This window comes from Arvicola amphibius, chromosome 1, assembly GCF_903992535.2.
Source record: "Arvicola amphibius chromosome 1, mArvAmp1.2, whole genome shotgun sequence".
Lineage (NCBI taxonomy): Eukaryota > Metazoa > Chordata > Mammalia > Rodentia > Cricetidae > Arvicola > Arvicola amphibius.
The window spans coordinates 31,036,433-31,056,422 of record NC_052047.1 but is presented as its reverse complement, the minus strand read 5'-3'; the positions used below and the strand labels follow the sequence as shown (position 1 = coordinate 31,056,422).

The window sequence follows — 19,990 nt, the reverse complement described above, 5'->3', positions numbered from 1 at the left end:
TCCATCCAACCCTTCTGTTGCTTATACATGGAAATGAATGAATAATTCAGATACCTGGATTAAGGTGGAGCAAAACCCTTGGCCTTTGCATTAATTAAATCATGGGCCCATCTTGACCAATCACTGGAGGCAGAGAAGACAAGATGTTGACTTCCAGGCCTCAGTTTCCAATCCATAAATTCACCCTAACAAACCACATGGGCTCAGAATCAGCAACCGTTTCAGGACAGTGCATGCTCCTTACCTGAAGGGGCTTCTAGTGTTGCAGTAGGAACAGTGACTCTGGACAGCACTGTAAAACCATGTGCTAGAGAGGATGGGGCCCACAGGGTGGCTCTGGAGCCTAGTGGGGCAGCTGACGTAAAGGGGACGTGAAAAGATTTCCTAGAGAAAAAGACATTGCAAACAAAGCCTGGGTAAATGATATTCAGCAAGGTAGGAAGGACAAGGACAGTGTTAAAGAACCAGAGAAATGGGCTGTGTAAGAACCAGAAAGAGCAGGGTGTCTGGAAAATTGAAAGTAGCGTGATAATGCACAATGGGGAAGGGTCAGCCTAAGAAGGTCTCGCAGTGTTCTGGATAGTGTGTCATCAACTTGGCACGAGTTAGACTTATTTGGGAAGAGGATTCTCAGTTGAGAGAGTGTGTCCCTAAGATTTGTCTGCAGGCAAGCCGTGTAGGGCATTTTCCTAACTAGTGATTACTTTGGGAGGGCCCAGCCCATTGTGCATGGTGCCACCCTTGGAAAATGAGTCCAAGGGTGGATAAGAACGCAGGTCAAGCAAGCTAGGAAGAGGAAGCCGGTAAGCAGCATCCTCCATGGCTTCTGCGTCAGTTCCTGCCTCGAGTTCCAGCTCTAACTTCCCTCAGTCATGAATTATGATTTTCGAGGTGAAGTATGTCCTTTCCTCCTCCAGTTTCTCTTTTGATCATGGAATTTTATCACAGCAATAGAATCCTAAGACACACAACATGAAGGATTTGAAGACAGTATTGAGTCTGGAAATTTTCCTAATGGTAGTGAGATGCTACGTTTAATTCTGCTTCACTGGTTTCCCTGTAACTCTGGAAAATGGGATGCACCCCAAAGGACCAGTTTGTTCACTTGAATAGCCACGGGATTTGCGGTTTACACCTCACACGTGTCTCATCTTTCCTTCTGCCTCGTGAAGGTGATGGTGCCAATGATGTTAGCATGATACAAGTGGCCAACATCGGGATAGGCGTCTCAGGTCAAGAAGGCATGCAGGTGAGTCCATACACACCCAGCTATCATGACCATCTGCCTACTAAGGGGACTTCTCTGATAAAATTGCGGTGGGACAGTGGGGCTTTGGGGTTAGGAGTGAAAGAAGCTGGACCTTCATCAGTTCCACAATTGGTCACTTGTGAATAATATGTGATCCTGGCCAGTTTCTGCTGTGTTCCTGTGTTCTGTTTTTAAAAAGCTTGTGCACATCAAAGGATTTTACTTTGTAGGCATGTGATAGGCTTGCTAAATTCTCGTTGGAAAAAAATTACTACAATTTGAATACATAACATGTAAAATATAGAGGACGGGGAGGGAAGGGAAAGGAAAGGAGACATGAAAGAATGAGAAGGAGGAAGTTGTGACTGTGTCTGCTGTCTCTCTGTATGTGTGTATATGTACATGTGTGTATGGATGTATGTGCATATATGTGTATATGTACATGTGCATATGGATGTACATATGTATATGTGTGTATATATGTATGTGTGAACGTGTGTATCTATATATGTGTGTATGTATATGTATGTGTGTATTGTATATGTGATGTGTGTATGTATGTATGTATGCATTGTGTACACTGTGTATATGTATGTATAAATGTATGTGTGTATGTGTATATGTGTGTATATATGTATGTGAGTATGTATGTGTATGTAATGTGTATGTGTGTATATGTGTGTGGTGTATGCATGTGTGTATGTATGTATGTGTGTATTATGTATGTATATTGTGCATGTATATGTGTAAATGTGTGGTTGTATATGTGTGTGTATGTATGTATGTGTGTATATATGCATGTGTATATGTATAGTCTCTCTTTTTGGATCTACTTGGAAGTTAAGTTAACTGATTTGGGTTTACTGATTGTCAAGCTATACCTGCTAGGCTGTGTGTGTTCTAGCATGTTCAGTTGCTCAGGATAGTCTTCTCTCCCTGTTTGCAGGCTGTGATGGCCAGTGACTTTGCCGTCTCTCAATTCAGACATCTCAGCAAACTCCTTCTTGTGCATGGGCACTGGTGTTACACACGACTCTCCAATATGATTCTCTATTTTTTCTACAAGAATGTGGTATGTACCTGCTGAGAACTCGCCACCCCCTCTCCACTCCAACCACTCCTGGTGGCCTCAGGGATGACTGGTTGTGTTTATTAGTGCCTGGAGAACAGCCAGAAGCCGTTCTCATGTCCTTCCAGAGATAATCTGGGAATGTGTGCGTGAACTGTTGACTACAAATTGCTAGGCCTGTCCATCTGCCAGCACACTCTGGCCCTGTGCATTCCATTAAGTCCTGACTAGTTCATTTAAATCCAATTTTTGACCTTCCATAAAAAGATAGTGACAAGCAGGATTATGAAATGTTTCAAGTTGTCAGTAGAAAATGAAAAGGTTTGCTTCCATGGTACTGGAGATGGCAAATAAGTAAATTGATGAGTAGATAAATAAATCTGCTGCTCCTAAGTAACTGCTCCTGTCCTCTGTCAAGGAGGGATAGAGCTGAAAACTCAAGGATTTTCTACCCCGCCCATAAAGTCTATTTATGCTTTGCAGATCTATTGTGATGTTGGAACTTTAGTGTGATTTTTGCTTGGAATAATCAGAAATTGCTTGGAAATCCTCATATCTAATCTTATTTCATTTAAATTAAGCATACCTGTCTTCCTTCCCTCCTTCCTTTCCTTCACCCTCCCTCTCTCCCTGTTTCCTTTCTTACTTTTCTTTTACTTTATAAATTTTGGGAGATGGTCTCTAGTTGTTAAGTCCTGGATGGCCTTGTATTTACTATGAGGTTCAAGTTCATCTCAAATCTGTAATATCCTCCTACTTCAGCATCCTAAGTTGCATTACAAACATAGAACAAAATAGTGGACTTCAGTTTTCTTTCTTACACACTCACACTTAGGTTCATTTCCTTCCAGGTAGACTATGTAGCGACATCATGGTCTTTAGGCTGCCCTTGTTCTTGGTCTTTAAAAGCACAGCATGTTAGTAGGGGACATACATTGGATCACTCGATTGAAATACCATCTACCATCTTTAGGGAAAATGCATTCATCCTCTTCAGGATATGCCACAATGTCTTATTTAGATCTCTGTTTGTGAGTCAAGATGGGTTTTCTCCCTTGTAGTACAATGAAGTTTTAGAAAGCTCTCAATTATTTTCTAAATCAAAGTAGCACATTTATTCAGAGTAGATATCTTACAGAAATATTTCAAATATGAAATATCTCTCCCTGGAGAGATCTGTGGCATGTCGTGGGAAAGTTCAAGACATTGTCATCTGTGGTGTTTAGGAAGGACTTTTAGGAAGGCGTTTAGAACTCTCCCAAGAGTTCCCCCTGCAGTATCTTTGCATTTTCTATCTGTATCATTATTGGGATGCAAGCCTCATTGCCACCCTTATTAAACCCAAGGTTTGAGAAACACTAATATTAGGGAGAGACACCGCAGCTCATAGAGATGGAGGGCAGGACATCCCGAGGGAAGGACTACTTTCTGCTGTCTAGCTACAGATGGTCACTTTCACTCCAGATTTAATGTCTACCCTTTATTTTCCTAGCCAAACAGTAATTACATTATTAGTCACAGAGATCTGAGTGAGGATGAGAAGTCTCTAAAGTGACTTAATTTCTGAGACTGTGTTTCTTTGATGTTGGACAACTTATCAATGAATACTATGGGTGTTCACACCAATGCCCCAAACTACATGTATTCAAACTGGGTAGATTTGTAGGAACTGACCATAATGCCTCTCCACAAACACTAGGTAGAAAGGTGTCTTCTAAGTGTTATGGCGCTGTGCTGAGTGTGGTGGTGCATCTGTGGTGTTGGTGACGGCAATATCTTGCTATTTGGTGGTCCGCGGTTGCAGTTCAATTGGATGAGTGCTTGTGTACCATGCACAAAGCCCTGTGCTCAATTCCCATCACTGCATAAATGCACGCCTGTATCTTCACAGCCTCAGTGGAGAGGCAGGAGGTTCAGGATACTGAGGTTAGGCTGGGGAGATGGTTCAGTGGGTAAGTGCTGAGCGGAGGAGATAACCTGAGTTCAAATCCACGGAACTCACATTAACAAGCTTGGCTTGCTCACTTGCTCCCGTAGCCCCAGCACTGATGTGGGTGGAGTCGAGATCCCTGGGGCTAACTGTGCAAGCTCCAGGTCCAGTGAGAGACCCTGTCTCAAAGGAGTGAGGTAGAATGTGACAGAGCGGATACTGATGCCTTCCTCTGGTCTCCACTTACACACAGAGTGTGCACATGCACCCTACCTACACATTGTGTGTGATTACACACACAAACACACGCACATACACACACACACACACACACACACACACACAGTAAATGAAGTTTACTCTCTGGCTAAAATTGGATGGTCTCTTGGGAAACATGGGAAGCTGGCTGCCCTGGATGGAACTGGCAGCCAGTCTGAGCTGAAGGCCTTGCAATCATCATCATACTCATGATCAGAGTGCTAAAGAAGCTAACAACTGACACCCCCCCCCCATTTTTTGTTTTTGTTTTTCAAGACAAGGTTTCTTTGTAGCTTTGGAGCCTGTCCTTGAACACCAGGCTGGCCTCGAACTCACAGAGATCTGCCTGTCTCTGCCTCCCGAGTGCTGGGATTAAAGGCATGCACCGCCACCACCCGGCCCCCAATATCTTAATATGCGTTAGACTTGTCATAGGTTGTGGGCACTCCCTAACTGACTTTTGACTCTTAGTCCTGAGGTAATATAAATTGATTGTACACAGGATGAAACCAGAGTTTGCAGAGGTTCAGAAGGTGACAGTCAAACAGCAGATGTCCCCTGAAATAATAGACAACCCCAGAACCTCAGTCCCTCAGTCCAGTGCTCCTCTCTTTGCCCTGCTTGAGAGCAAAGGGATTTTGCTGCACTGGTTAAGTTAAAGATACAGTACTAAGGGGAAAGACTGATGTCTAGGGTAGTCACCTCCCCCTGTTTTCCAAAGGACCATCCGATTTAAGTATGAGAATCCCACGCTTGGGGAACCTGTCAGTCTCAAGATAACTGGATGTTAGCCACCCTTCGGACACCATTCCACTTAACTGCTATGAAATAAGTGGGCAGGGAGGTGGAAAGACAAATGTGTGCATACCTTCTCCGAGCCAGACACTCACCTTTGTTCCATTTATCTAGAGCGGAAACTCTGCCACTTATATGTTGGAGGAGAGAGACACTTGGTTCCCAGCCACCTGGCTAGCTTAGGCCTGAAATAATCACACAGAAACTGTATTATTTAAATCGCTGATTGGCCCATTCACTCTTGCTTCTTATTGGCTAACTCTTACATATTAATTTAATCCATCTCCATTAATCTGTGTATCGCCACATTGGCAGTGGCACCGGCAAAGTTTTGGCATGTCTGACTCTGGCAGCGGCTCCATGTCGTCTCTCTGACTCTGCCCTTCTTCCTCCCAGCATTCAGTCCAGTTTTCCCCACCTACCTAAGTTCTGCCCTATCAACAGTCCAAGGCAGTTTCTTTATTCATTAACCAATAAAATCAACACATAAGCAGAAGGACCTCCCACACCACTTATATGGCACATAAGTAGCTGGATACCTTTTTGCAAATTTCATACTCTCTTTGGGTCTCAATGACTTAGTTTATTCAGCCTGTAATAATGAAGTATCGTAATAATAACAATGGAAATTTTCAGCAGTCTAGGGGCCAGAGGTCCAAAATCAGGGAGTGGGTGTGGTTGGGCTTTGGTAATGGTCCTTTCTGGCTACACCCTCTCTGGGGAGAGGAAAGTCTTCAGAGTGCATTGTTTTGTGATTGCTGATCCCGTGCACACAGGCTCTACCACGATGACCTAATGACTTCACCATCTGACCTCCCCTCTAAACATGGTCTCACTGGAGACTAAGATTTGCATGCATGTACTTTGAGGGCACAGAAGTGTTTAGTTCATCATCTTAAAATAAGAACAACAGAATTCCCAAGTCGTTATGAAGAGTAAATGAATTCTTTGTAAATTATTTAGAATAGTACCAGCACCACGTAGTACTGGTGTGAGGATGTGTATAATATTGCTAAAATACTCACTAAAAAGAAAACATTATTAAAGACCACCATGGCAAGTTGTGTTCTTCATCTGTGGTTGACTAATCTGAAGGGTGTTTGAAGGCCCAGGACTCAGACGTGCAGTGTGGGAAGTCTTCAGAGTGCGCAGTGATGTCTCTAAGCTCTGAACGTCTTTCTTTGTGTCCCCAGGCCTATGTGAACCTCCTTTTCTGGTACCAGTTCTTCTGTGGGTTTTCAGGAACATCTATGACTGACTATTGGGTTCTGATCTTCTTCAACCTCCTCTTCACCTCTGTCCCTCCGATCATATATGGCGTGTTGGAGAAAGACGTATCCGCGGAAACCCTCCTGCAGCTGCCGGAACTTTACCAGAGCGGTCAGAGGTCAGAGGTAAGAGCTCAACAGAAACCTTTCAGCAGATGCAATACCTGCTGAAAGCCAGCGTGACTCCAGTCAGTTGAGACCATACATTATAGGATAGTCAGGACAGTTGTTTAACATGCCTGGTTGCTTCCGATGTTCTATACCAGTGGTTCTCAGCCTTTCTAATGCCAGGACCCTTTAATACGGTTCCTCATGTTGTAGTAACCCCCCAACCATAGAATTATTCCATCATTACTTGATAATTGTTACTGTTATGATTGTACTGTGATATCTGATATACAACCCCCCAAAGTAATCACAGCCCACAGGTTGGGAACCATTGCTCTATTCTCACATGGCAGATGTTAAGTCAGTGACTTGTGGTATCAAGCACATCTTAAAAAGTTCACTTATCAGATGAAATTCAGAGTTCGTGACCTTGCTGATGGCAGCTGACGTTTGTTAAGCCCACTGCACACAACCTGTTACAGTACCCAGCAAACATTTCCTGCCTCATTCATCTCCACACAGATGCTTTTTGAGAAAGAATCTAGTGTTTTTCCCATTCCAAATTGAGGAATCTGCACCTCAAATGTATTAAGTAACTTCCCCCAGACTTGCAGAGTTAATGAATGATAGAACCAGGATGTGAAACCAGCCCAGTCTGGTTCTTAAGTCTGGTGTCACACAGGACAGAAGTGATCTCCACCCCACTGATCTCTGGGTTCTGGCTCAGCACTGGCTTCTCGCCTGCTTCCCTGCTTCTGTTGCTCCCTTATTATCCCTTCCCTGGAGGACTGTGGATAGTAGGCAGGGTAGCCTACCAACTAGGGTGGCTGTCTAAATACTCTTGTTCCTGATTCATTGTTCGCAAGATTAATAATGGCCAACGTGGATGTAACAGGAAACTTATAGGATGGCAGACACTGTTCGAAGTGCTTTACCTGATCTAATCCACCAAATATCCTGCAAGGCAGGTCTGCCGTTTTCTCTTCTTTGTAGGAGGCACAAGCCAAGCACAAGGAGTTGCCCTCAGCAGCCTGTTCTTGGTGTTGAGCTAGTGAGTGCTGCAGTTTAATCTCAACATCCAGGCCCAAGGTGTGCAGGTGTGCCTTCGTGCTGTGTGGCAGGAAGGGCTCTGATGGTCCCTTTAATCCTTGGGTTTCCCCTGTGGTGCTTAGGCCAGATGTAAACGGTTGCTGTAAACACATTCATTGTGAGGCTCCTGACAGAGGAGGGCGAGGAGCCTTAGACACCTGTGTGTGGGCAAGGCTGAGCAGCCCCAAGTGTCACGTGTTCCAGCGCTAAGAATGTGATTGCCAGAGTTCTCACATTTGTAATGGGCAAAGAAAAAAAGGAAGGAAGGAAGAGGGAAAGGGGTAAAGAAAAAAAGAGGGAAAAAGAAGAAAAGAAATGGCCCAGGTTAACCTGATGCAAAAGAGAAATGTACGAGTTGAGTATCTCCTAGGCAGCGTATGCTAAGGGGTCTCTGGAATTTCCTTCTCCCGCTCTTTGTATCTTCCCCAGAGGTGACAGAGCGATCTCTGAGACGGCCTTCAGGTGGATGATGAACAGTGCTGTCCTGTGGAGAGCAATGGGGGTAGATGCTCCAAGCCCGAGGGAATCCAGCAGGAAATGAGAAGCTCCTTCTCTCAGGACAGTGGACAGTGGGCTAGTAATCATAGACGGTGTGATCTGGGTGTGTAGGACAGATTGAAGCGCAGAGACGATCCCCCTGAAGGAACCAGGAACTCTGGAGTGGCTAGGCGTCCCGTGCCATTTGCATCACTGGTGTTGGCAAATGTCAGTTGCTGGATGCACTGATGTGATAAAATTTCAATTTGCAGACCTCTCTTGTACCACGGTTGTCTGGAAAACCATAGATACCCATTTCCAAAGAGCTGGTATCACCAGAGATGATTCTGAAGGGATCCAGCCTGGCCCAGTTTTTCACCTTCCTTTTCAATGCATTTATCCAATAACATAACTTCAAGGCCAGTGTTCTGTCGGCATGACTAGGACAGGGCAGCTTGGGTACAGCGTGGCCAGTGACTTCTTATCATGACTAGGACAGGGCAGCTTGGGTACAGCGTGGCCAGTGACTTCTTATCATGACTAGGACAGGGCAGCTTGGGCATAGCGTGGCAAGTGACCTCTTATAATTACTGATTTGTGGTTGCTCAAATAAATTTGCAATCTCTTTTGATAACATGAAAAAAAAAAAAAACAAAAAAAAAAAACAAAAGAGAAATGTATTAACATACACAGCTGCAAAACCCAGGGCAATGGGAACAGTGTATTTTCCTCTAAGCAATTATAAATGTCTACCTTCTCTGGTACTCATCACCAAAGCTAGAAATGTCTTCTTGCCCAGTCCTGGGACGTGTGTCATTCCCAGGGACATAGCTGAAGCAGATGGGTGGTTTGGGACGGGTCTCTCTGGAAACACTGGACAGAGCAGAGTGAGATTAGCCATCAGAAATCTGTGTGCTGGTCCCCGAGGGCTACCTTGAAGACATTAACACAGATCAGCATGGGTTAGGAATAATGGAGTGTTTGCGATTCTGATTCTCTGCTGTGTGACCTTGTGTTACCTTGCCATGGTTCAGTTTGTTTACCTTCTGGAAAAGCTGTAGGACTAAGGAAGCTAACACATAACAGTATTTCCAGCCGCATTAAGAACTCAGTATTTTTTATTTTGAACAGTCGGGCTGTGTCGCGCACCGCGCCCCTGTGTCTGCGCTCTGGGCGGTAGAACCCAGTTTGCGAGCTTTGGGCAAGGGGCTGGAGGCTGAGAATACACACACAGAGACAGACAGACACACAGACCTTTAAACACTGATACCAAAGCCCCTTTTTATTACCACCATGTAGGCTTAAATACAGTGCAGTCAATGGCCAACAGGTGAAAATCCCATCCTCTGATCCTCTAAGCTAGGCACAGCGTCTAGTAACTTCAATTAGAAGGCTCTAGGAGGAAAGAGCAGCTGAAGGCCAGGACTCAGTAGTCCCAACAGGGCTGGAAACCTAAATTTGAGGAAAGGATTTTAAATGATGCTTCTCTTTTCTTAAACTTTATTTTGACTTGGAGAGGGGGCTGCTTCAGTGTCCACACCAACAGGAACAGCCGACAAAGCAGAGTCACATGCTCAGCTTGCAGCAGGAGGAGATCTGCAGAGCCCTTTACTAGCACAGACCACGCAAAGCAAACAACTACATGAGCTTCCCTAAAGCCATCCAGCCTGCCTTGTAGTTCAAGGCCCAGATGCCGGACGGTGTGGTAGGAGCCACTGAACATGGTCCTGCACACACACACACACACACCCCTGGCCCCAGCTAAATCCCGTGTCTTCTGGGAAAGGAGTGGAGAGGAGACCAATGTGTTACAGGAGGGTCTCAAAGGCCAGTTTGTATAGACTGAGACTAAGTCCATCTTGTTCTTGGGGTCCAGCCCTTGAATCCTGCGGTCATTTCCTTGAACACAGTGTTCTGTTAAGCTAACCAGGCTGATAAAGCACAATCCTGTGGGCAGAGTCCCAGTATAGACAGATGAGGAAAAGGTGGCTCCACATGTATTCCAAGTTGATCACAAAAACAAGAGTCAGCGCTAGAAACCGCATGAGAGAGAGCGTGTGGCATTTGTCCTTCTGAGCCTGAGTGGCCTCTCTGAATATAATTTTTGAAGTCCCATCTGTTTGCCTGTAGATGTTACGATTTTGTTTTCTCTTTACAGCTCAGCAGTGTTCACTGTGGACATGGACCACATTTTCCTTATCTGTCGGCAGTGAACATGTAGGCTAGGTCTGTGTTCTAGCTCTTGTAAATACAGCAGCGATGAACATGGACTTGCAAGTGTTTCTGAAGTAAATTACTTGGGGGTTTCCCCGGGAGTTCTAAAGCTGGGTCATAGACTTGTTCTATTTCTAGCCTTTTGAGAGACCTCAAACCTGATTTCCAAAGTGGCTGCATGACTTTAGAACTCAGCCAACAGTGAATAAGCATGCCCTCTCCCCATAGTCACTCCGCCATCTGTGGTATTTGTATTCCTGCTCATGGCCATTTACTAGTGTGAAACAGAATCAAAAATTGGTTCTAATTTGCACTTCCCTGATGATTTTAGTTCCTTCTGCTAGTTCTGTAGCTTTTTTTCCACTTTTCTCATTATTATAACCAAATACCTGACAGAGCCTATAAAGTGAAGAAGGGTTTATTTACCTTACAGTTTGTGTGTGTGTGTGTGTGTGTGTGTGTGTGTTCCTATTATAAGGGATGAGAAGGAGGGAGGAACGGGGTAGGGTACAGACATACAGGGAGAGGCAAAGACTCTGCACTTGGGCAGGCAACAAGAGCGAAGTGACTGATTTCTGCCAGCCAGGCCCCACTCTTAGATTCCAAAACTTCTCCAACAGTGCCAGCAGCTGGGACCAAGTTTGAAAGTGTAAGATGATTGGAGGAGATTTTATATTCACTGTATAACATATGGGAAGATTGGGTTGAGGGCTACGAAGAAAAGCATAGAAGTCAATTAAAGTGACTATCCATCCATTCATAAACAGATCTGACGGTAACGGGGGCAGGGTGTGGGAATAGTATAAGTAAAGATATAAGTGCTAGATTTGTTTAGGTTTTTGAATAGTACTTTCTGGTCAGTGGACAGAGCTAGATCTGCTTCAGGTATTTACTAGATCCAGAAGGACTTAGGGATGTAGCTCAGTAACAGAGTACATATTTGACATGTGTGACCAGTAGTTCAATCAGTCCCATGCAGAAGTAGCACACACATGCACACACACATACACACACATTGTGCACACACACTCATGTACACAAGCACACACACATACACACACAAACACATGTATTCAGGCACACAAATGCACATACACAAACACTCATTCTTGTCCACATATATGCAAACAACACACATGGATACACATGTATGATTACATACATGTTAATCCGTGATACACGTGCACACTCATGTACACAGGCACACACATGTACACACAAACACATGTATTCGGGCACACAAATGCACATACACAAACACTCATGCTTGTCTACACATATGCAAACAGCACACATGGACACACATGCATGAATACATACATGTTGATCCATGATAAAATAGATTTTATGTTTTTAATTAAAATATAATTACATTATTTTCTCTTTCCTTTTCGTTCTTCCATTTTTCCCATTCCCACCCCCCTCCTCTCAAAATCATGGCCTCTCTTTCTCTAGTTGTTATTGTTACATATATACATATATATACACATACATATATGCATTTGTATATCTTACCCAAGTCAGAATGGCTAAGAGCAACAAAACAGTTGATCCAGCCGCTCTGGAAACCATTGCGAAAAACCCTCAAAAAGCTAAAAATAAAGTTAGATTTTTAAAGAAATGGATCAAGTAAGTTAAATAAGAGTTCCTGTGGTTTGGTACTTTTCCTGACACATGCAACAGTGAACATGTCTTAGCTCGCTGCCTGCATTCTTCTACCATGCACTATGAAATAAGACCGAAGGACCAGCAGGTTATTGTTTTGCTCTGACCCTTGTTAATTTTGCTCCCTCTCCAACATGTGTTTCATTTCCAGGCATACGTACCTCTCACATTCTGGATCACCTTGCTGGATGCCTTCTACCAAAGTCTGGTCTGCTTTTTTGTGCCTTACTTTGTAAGTCTTTGTTTGTTGGTGTATTCACCATTCATGAATTAGTGATGTTTCCGCATACATTGCTTTCCGTCAACTGTTAGTTAACTGATATATGTAACCTCTCATGGTATGTTAGGTAATGGGTTCAATTATGTACTTAGTTGATTTCTCTTGGGTCTCTTATTAACACTCAGCTGTCTACTAAGTTTCATCAGTGGCTTAAATAAAATTTAAATTCTGTCCATATAAATAAATTAGACAATAAAATCATTAAGCAATATCAGAAAAAGAAGAGCTTCTATCAGTGAGTATTGGGCTAATTCTATCAGGCTAAGACTCAGAATGTTAAATTAAAGTACCTTTAAGGAATATCTTCAGAACTTAATAAAAACCACCTTTTACAGATAAGTTAAGAAGGAACGAACCAAGCAAAGAACATGTAAAAGATCATCTTAAAAGTTTAGACTGGCACCAAGCGCAGGAGAGCCGGTGCAGCTGTCTGCGCCTTGTTCCTTCCAGAAAGAAGCACGTTGTGATGACAGAGTGTGTCGACAGAGTACGGCACTGAGAGTAAAAATAGTGATTCTCACTAGCTTGACAGTTCTGTGCCGTGTTCAGATGAAGTCACATGAATTAGCTCGCTTGCATATTCTCGCTATATTGCTCTGCAAGAGAATTTAGACAAAGCAGCTGAAAGCGCCTTCAGAAAAAGATACTGAGAGAACAGAGAACTGGATCATTTGAGAACCAGCATAAGGACTTGAAGATGCATCGGTGAGAGGGACAGGATATTTACCTAGAAGTATCAGTATAGGGTAGTTACAACAGCTGCTTCCATGGTTTCTTAAGTGGAACATATTCGATGAGTTTGTGTGCCTGTTGGAGCTGAAAACATGAACAAAAGCTTCCAGAAAGATCAATGGTGATTCTGAATGAAGAGGAATATTCCACCTAAAAGTTCAAAATGTAGATAGAGAGTGTATGCGGGAGAGTCCGTCTCTTTTCTGAGAATGCTCGTTTTTCCTAAGTGGCCAGTTGATTAATTGAATTCCCGTAGAGACGATGCAGGCCACATCTGAGCTGTAGATACAATGTCACACACCAAGTGTGTGCAGCCCTCACCCTCACCTCCTGCTGCCCTCTCCATGTAGACCTACCGGGGCTCTGACATTGACATCTTTACGTTTGGGAATCCCCTGAACACATCAGCTCTGTTCATCATTCTCCTCCATCTGGTGATCGAAAGCAAGAGTTTGGTGAGTGTTTCCCCTCTGCCTGGGGCGGGGGGGGGGGGGTGTCTTCTGTTAGCAGCGGGCCTGCCAAGCCCTCTGTGGCTGTAAGCTCAGGGCTGCTAAGAGTCATGGCCCTGTAGGAAAAGGGTCATTCTGTGTAAAGTTGAGGGTCACTGGGTCCCATGATGCCGAGTGCCGGGAAGTGAAAAGCCCCTGTGTGTGTCTTTGTTTCTGTCACCGGTAAGTACTTCATAGACGAGAGACAGGGGACAGGAAACACCAGCTGTGCATAGTAGGCTTTTAGTGTGTGATGGCTGCACACTAAAGTCAGTGACCTTCCGTGCCAAAACCCTCACTCCCGTTGACTTTAGTAAATGAGGACTTTATGCCCCAAGATGATACAAAATGTTTTTGTTTCTTTGGGCAAAGATCCTTTATATCTTCTTCTTATGCTTAGGGTGGACTTGAAACCCCCAGTAAAGCTCCTCTCCCTAGTATCACACAGGGAGACTCCTAACCTGTGCCCACCTCATTTGCGCACTCAAGGGCTGGCTCCACCTTCTCTTTCTCAGCTTCTCAGATGCATTGAGTTCATTATCACATCGGAACCTTGCTACTTACTGTTGTCTATTAGTAGAGATACTTTTTAGATTTCCCTTGTATTCATGATTCTTTACCAACTTCAGAATATTCCTTTAGATCATTGTGTGCGTTAGCAAGCTCTCTTTGCCTCTAGACCCTTCTGTAATCATCTGTTACCTCATTTTATTCTCTTGTTTTTGTTCATAAGATTAAATAGAATTTATAGTTATTTATTTCATTATAGAGTTATCTGATTCAGGTTTATCTTCTGCATCAAACTATAGTCTGTGTGAGGTCAGGGTTCATGCCTGTTTTGTGCACCGTGTAAACGTTTCATTGTGAGAGCTAAGACTGACTCAGAGAAAGTGTTCAAAAAACCAACATGGGTGAGTAGCTAGGCACCTGACCACTTTGGGAGTTTATTTAGCATCAAGGTAAAGGGATTTCAAATAGGAACTCGCTGAATGAAGCTATGGTTCAAGATATACAATGCTATATCATCAAATTATTTTTAACAAGTTATAAAGTAGGACCAAAGATTTATTTTTGGCATCATTTGCTTTGCTTATGTGTAATGATCTATAACTAAATCCTAAGCCCCAAATGTAATAAAATGTTAATATATGCAAATACTGGATCTGCCAAACCAAATTAAAAAACTATAATGTTTGGTCTCATCTGGGCATCTGCTTAACTTTTAAGCCATTGTTAGAGATACTTTTGGCTCTCCGAAAAGACATGCCACAGGCTCTGACATATGTGTGTTCCAGAGGAACTGACACATTAGGTATGCCAGTTGGGGTTCCCTGGTTGGAAGAAACAGCAGTCCATTCTGGATAACATAAGCAAATAGAAATGTCCTGAAAATTATATTGAGGAACCATGGTCCAACAAACAAAATCTCAAGGAGTCAGCGGAGGGCCAGAGAGCAGAAACGAACAGATGCACTGGCCAGGATCCACACTGGTCTGAACCGACTGCATACATTTTCTTCTCCTTCTGCCTCACTCTGCTACCATCCTAGCTGCTGGTGCTGGGATCCTGTCTCCCTGGCCTTAGCCACAGGCTTCAGCATGAGAGGAGTGTGTGGCCAGCACTGTGCTCAGTGTTGAGTGTCCTCTCCAAGAAGGGGCATGAAAGCTAGAAACGCAATAGTGTCTGCACAGAAGCGCTTCCTAGAGAATCGCCCTTCCTGCCGTAGGATGTCCTAGCAGAGTGCATGGATTTTGCAGGGTCTTTTCCAGAAGAGTCAGCCACTTGGAGCTTCTGAAACACATGTCCTTCACACTCTTTCTCACTGTGCTGTGGTTACCTCCCACTTCCTGGGCACTTTTACCCAGTGTTCTCCACGTTCACTTCCTTAGGCCAACTCATGTACAGTGGTGGGCTGTGATGTCACGATCTCACTTTCAAAAGCACAAAACCAGAGGAAAGAGACTAGAGTAGTGCTCAGATAGAAGGGGGGCATTGGAGCAAGAAAAAACATGTAAGAAAAGAAGATAGGAAGGAAGGGAGAAAGGGAGGGAGGAAGGGAGGGAGAGAGAGAGGAAGGGAGAGAGAGAGGAAGGGAGGGAGGGAGGAAGGGAGAGAGAGAGGAAGGGAGGGAGGGAGGAAGGGAGAGAGAGAGGAAGGGAGAGAGAGAGGAAGGGAGGGAAGGAGGGAGGGAGGAAGGGAGGGAGGGGGAAGGGTAGTGGGGAAGGGAAGGAAGGACCCATTGTTCTGGGGCATGCCATTTTTAAGCAAGGAATTAACCAACACTTTCTGAGCAGTTTCTACATTTTATAAAATAGGAACAATCTTTGTGACTTCTGTGAAGGCACCTACTGTGGGGAAATGCCTTGCATAATTGGAAATGAAATAAGAGTGAGTTGGGTCTTATCTGAAAATCACAGGCCTAGAAAAGAGATTTACAAAGAGAGTGTATACACACCAATAGCATCACACTGTGGGGATGGTGCGTGCTGCCCCAGGTAGCCGGGAGGAAGGCACAGCAGCTCTTATGAGAGTCTACCTTGAGAGTTCTAAACGGCCCTTCTCATTCATTCGACTTCATTTCATACCAAGGGAGTAGAGAGACGCAAGCCACTTGAATGCTGACTAAGGGAGAGTAAGAGTATGACCGAGCAAATGTAGTGCCTACTGTGTGTATGTGAATTACTGAAGTTTGAAGATTGCTGAATTAAGGTAATTCTGTAAGCAGATCAATGAGTGATAACTATATAAAAAAAAAAAAAAAGAAAAGGAAATCCAAATATCTCCTTGTACATGGAGAATACAAACTAAACCAGTCAACAGAATCTCCCACTCACAGTTAATTTTGTAGAATTCAAACAGCGCCATGAGCCACTCATGAATGATGCCCTTCCCTTTTGCCCTTGGTATCTTGTGTCTTACATGGTAAGTGTGTAAAATGAACCACCCAGAGTTTACTGCACTGTTTCTTTATTGGAGCGGGTTTTGCTAGGTTGCAATACGTCACCAGTAAGCATCTCCTTTCCTGGCCCTTCTTGTCTTGCAGACTTGGATCCACATGCTGGTCATGGTTGGGAGCATCTTGTCCTACTTTTTCTTTGCCTTGGCTTTCGGAGCCTTGTGTGTGACTTGTAACCCACCATCCAACCCCTACTGGATTATGCAGAAGCACATGCTGGACCCAGTGTTCTACTTAGTTTGTTTTCTTACAACCTGCGTAGCTCTTCTGCCCAGGTGTGTCTTTGGTTTTTTTCCTCAAGAGAATTAAGTACGTGGTTTCAGGTAACCACTAAGAATGAATGACAGACCACCTAGCTCAGTAGTGAGAAATCAGCTGACTTGCTAGCTAAATATTGGTTTCAGTTTTACCATAGAACAGGACTAGATTAAGCAAGTGAAGACATATATTTCTCTGTCGTGGAGAAGTCCAATCTGATTGACAGTTCACAGGAAGAATGAAACTTTGCCTCATGGGATTATCCAAGAACCTACCATGACCCCTCTGCCATCCCCGGAGCCCTTGCTTTGGTCTGTGTTTTTTACAGCTATCATAGATGCCTAAACTAGTTAACTTACAAACAGAAATGTACTAACTCAGAGCTCTGGCCATTGGGAAGTTCCACATCAAGGTACTAGCAGGTTTGGTGATTCTTATCCGAGGATGAAATTTTAATGCTTCACCACGAACGGCAAGGTGGAAGAGCAAACCCCTCATAGCCTTGCCACCAACTAAAGGCTCCCCAATTATATTGTTATAGTGAACATCATCTATCTCAGGCCACCAGAAGCTTCCTGTGGGCCAAGGCTATGGGTCTGCTAACAGGAACCACCTTCCTTCACTTACGCATCTTCTGTGCCTTGAATGCTTTCCCCCACAAAACTCGTGTTACAATTTATTGTCATTGTAACAATAGAAGAGGGGGGCCTTTATGCTTATTTGGCAAGCATAGAGAGTACTTGCTGTTTGCTTTACAAATATTAATTTATTAAATATTTTTAGTTGCTGAGTTTTAAAATCATGGTCTTGTATAATAGTCCAAGCAGACCTGGAACTCACTGTGAAGCTTAAGCTGACTTTGAACTCATGGCTATCCCTCCAATTTAACTTTCCAAGTATTGGGATTATAGAGGCTCATCCCCATGCTAGGTTTAAAATTATTTTAATCTCCATTTTATACCTTACTTACTTGTGCTATCTCAGAAGCCAAGTGCCTACCAGACTCCTTTACTTCTTTTTAAAAGGTCCCATCGGGTCCCATGATGCAATGGAAGTGAACATAATTCTGTGGTTTTTTTTTTTGTTACCTAGGTTTCTATACCGAGTGCTTCAGGGATCTGTGTTTCCGTCTCCCATTCTGAGAGCCAAATGCTTTGACAGACTCGCTCCAGAGGAGAGGGCAGAAGCTCTCAAGAAGTGGACAGGGACTGCAAAGGCCAATCAAGTGGTATCCAAGTATGCCACTCAACCAGCTGCTGAGTCAGGGAGACCTGTGCCTGGTCCTTCTGCTGCCCTTGCCATGAAGTCAGCAACAGCATGTGCCGATGAGCCAGAAAACTTCCCTACATGTGAGACTGTGCTAGATCTTGGCTACTCTGAACCAGGTGCCTCAAAGATGACTGAACCTTCAGCATGTTAAAAACACAGGATACCCTGCTTAGTGTTGCAGGTAATCTTTCAAATTCTGAAGAATTCAGAAGGGAGGATTGCCTGTGTTTCAGTACTAGGGATATCAACATTTTGTTAAATGTGGAAAACCCAACACCATGTCTGCAACTGTGTGCCTGTTTGCACATTGGTAAACAAGTGATCATGTTTGACCTGAGCAGAGTTCAGGGAAGTGGAATATTTAATTCAGGATCATATGTTGTTTTTATGAAACTTTTTAGATTTTGTAAAGGAATTTCAGTTGTCTTATAAATGCAAGCAATATCAAAGGGAATTCATTTGAAATATACTTATTTTAGAGGTGAGTCTCATGCATTTGGAAAATGATTTAACTGAGATCCAACCTGAATTTTAATTTAAGAGGGAAAAACATACGTTTAAAGCTGGCTCATTATAGAAGGTCATCTTTAACCAGCACTTGGGAGGTAGAGGCAGGTGTATCTCTGAGTTCAAGGCTAACCTGATCTACAAAGTGAGTTGTAGGATGGCCAAGTCTGTTACACAGACAAACCCTGTCTCAAAAAAAATGAAACCAAACAAGCAAAAAACCTGTTTTATTAGGAAAACTTGTTAATTTTAAAGACAAATCCCCTAGAGCCTTTTGTTTCCTGTGAGAAGCCTTTGGTCCCTGACTAAAGGTGTTTAGCACACACACACACACACACACACACACACACACACACACACGGAGTATCTACTCCTTTCAGCACTGTGCTGAAGCAGAGCCTTCATAGGGAAGGAAAAGAATAGGGCCAGTGTTTCTGGCAGCACCGGCTGCCTTCTGCTCTGTTCGCTGTTAAGAGAGGACATATGAGCACCCCATATGCAGGTGCTGTCAATCAGGACACAGACAAATGGGTCATGAAACACAATCAGCTGAGCCTACAGACTGTGAGCAACTTCCTGCATTCCAGAACAGGTGATACCCACACCAACATGAGACAATCAGCTTCCAAACAGTCTCCAACAACTGTCTGCATGGTAACTTCTACAGAAGGTGATGTGGGTCAAGACTGATACAGGCCACACTCAGTGGGAATCCCAAGGATCTCAGAGAAATTAACATATTTAAGGGTAGAGATGTCTGTAGCACTTTTTCTGCTGAGACAAGTCTTGGACACCGACTTCACTTAGTGCCTCGAGACTAGTTTACACCAGAGTCAGTTTGCCACTGTGAGGTCCTGAGCTCTTGTTGTTGAAGACTTCCAAAACCTCTGTATTCGTCTGAAAGCTGTTGCCTACCAGTCATGTGGAGTTCCCTTCATGAATCGCTATGCTAAAAGTCAATGTCTACAGCAAAGTCTTATAAACTGTTATTCTCAGGGCCTAGCGTTTCCTGCCTGTACTGTCCAAGTAACCTTCTGTACCCTCCTGTTATTGTTATATGGCCTTTTTAACTCATTTTTGCAACCATGACAATATCATGTGACTAAAGGAAGTTGCCTTCTGCTTCCCTACAATTTTTTAAATAAATTATTTAATGAATAATATTCATTGAAAGCTGTCATCATTCTCATAATTCCTTCCTGAATCCAGCTGTAATTGGTGCCAGAGCTGAGAAGGAAAATTCTAAGGCATGTCTTTACCAGAATGCTTTTTGAACCTCTTTGTCTATGGGAGAAAAAAAAATCACTTGATATCTGATTATTCATCATCCCCATAGCAGCTGGAAATCATTCCTTGCGCTCACCACTTCCCAAATAAA

At 43.7% G+C, this 19,990-nt stretch overlaps 1 protein-coding gene across 1 annotated transcript in view; it reads left to right on the top strand.

Annotated features, from left to right (window-relative positions):
- Nucleotides 1-19,775, top strand: part of Atp10d (ATPase phospholipid transporting 10D (putative)) — a 96,328-nt gene extending 76,553 nt beyond the window's left edge. The window contains exons 17-23 of the mRNA XM_038330770.1: nucleotides 1,173-1,249; nucleotides 2,196-2,321; nucleotides 6,495-6,695; nucleotides 12,274-12,354; nucleotides 13,485-13,589; nucleotides 16,666-16,853; nucleotides 17,929-19,775. Coding sequence (XP_038186698.1) covers nucleotides 1,173-1,249; nucleotides 2,196-2,321; nucleotides 6,495-6,695; nucleotides 12,274-12,354; nucleotides 13,485-13,589; nucleotides 16,666-16,853; nucleotides 17,929-18,256 — 1,106 coding nt within the window. The 3' untranslated portion in view covers nucleotides 18,257-19,775. The remainder of the gene's footprint in view (nucleotides 1-1,172; nucleotides 1,250-2,195; nucleotides 2,322-6,494; nucleotides 6,696-12,273; nucleotides 12,355-13,484; nucleotides 13,590-16,665; nucleotides 16,854-17,928) is intronic.
- The last annotated feature ends 215 nt before the right edge of the window (nucleotides 19,776-19,990 follow it).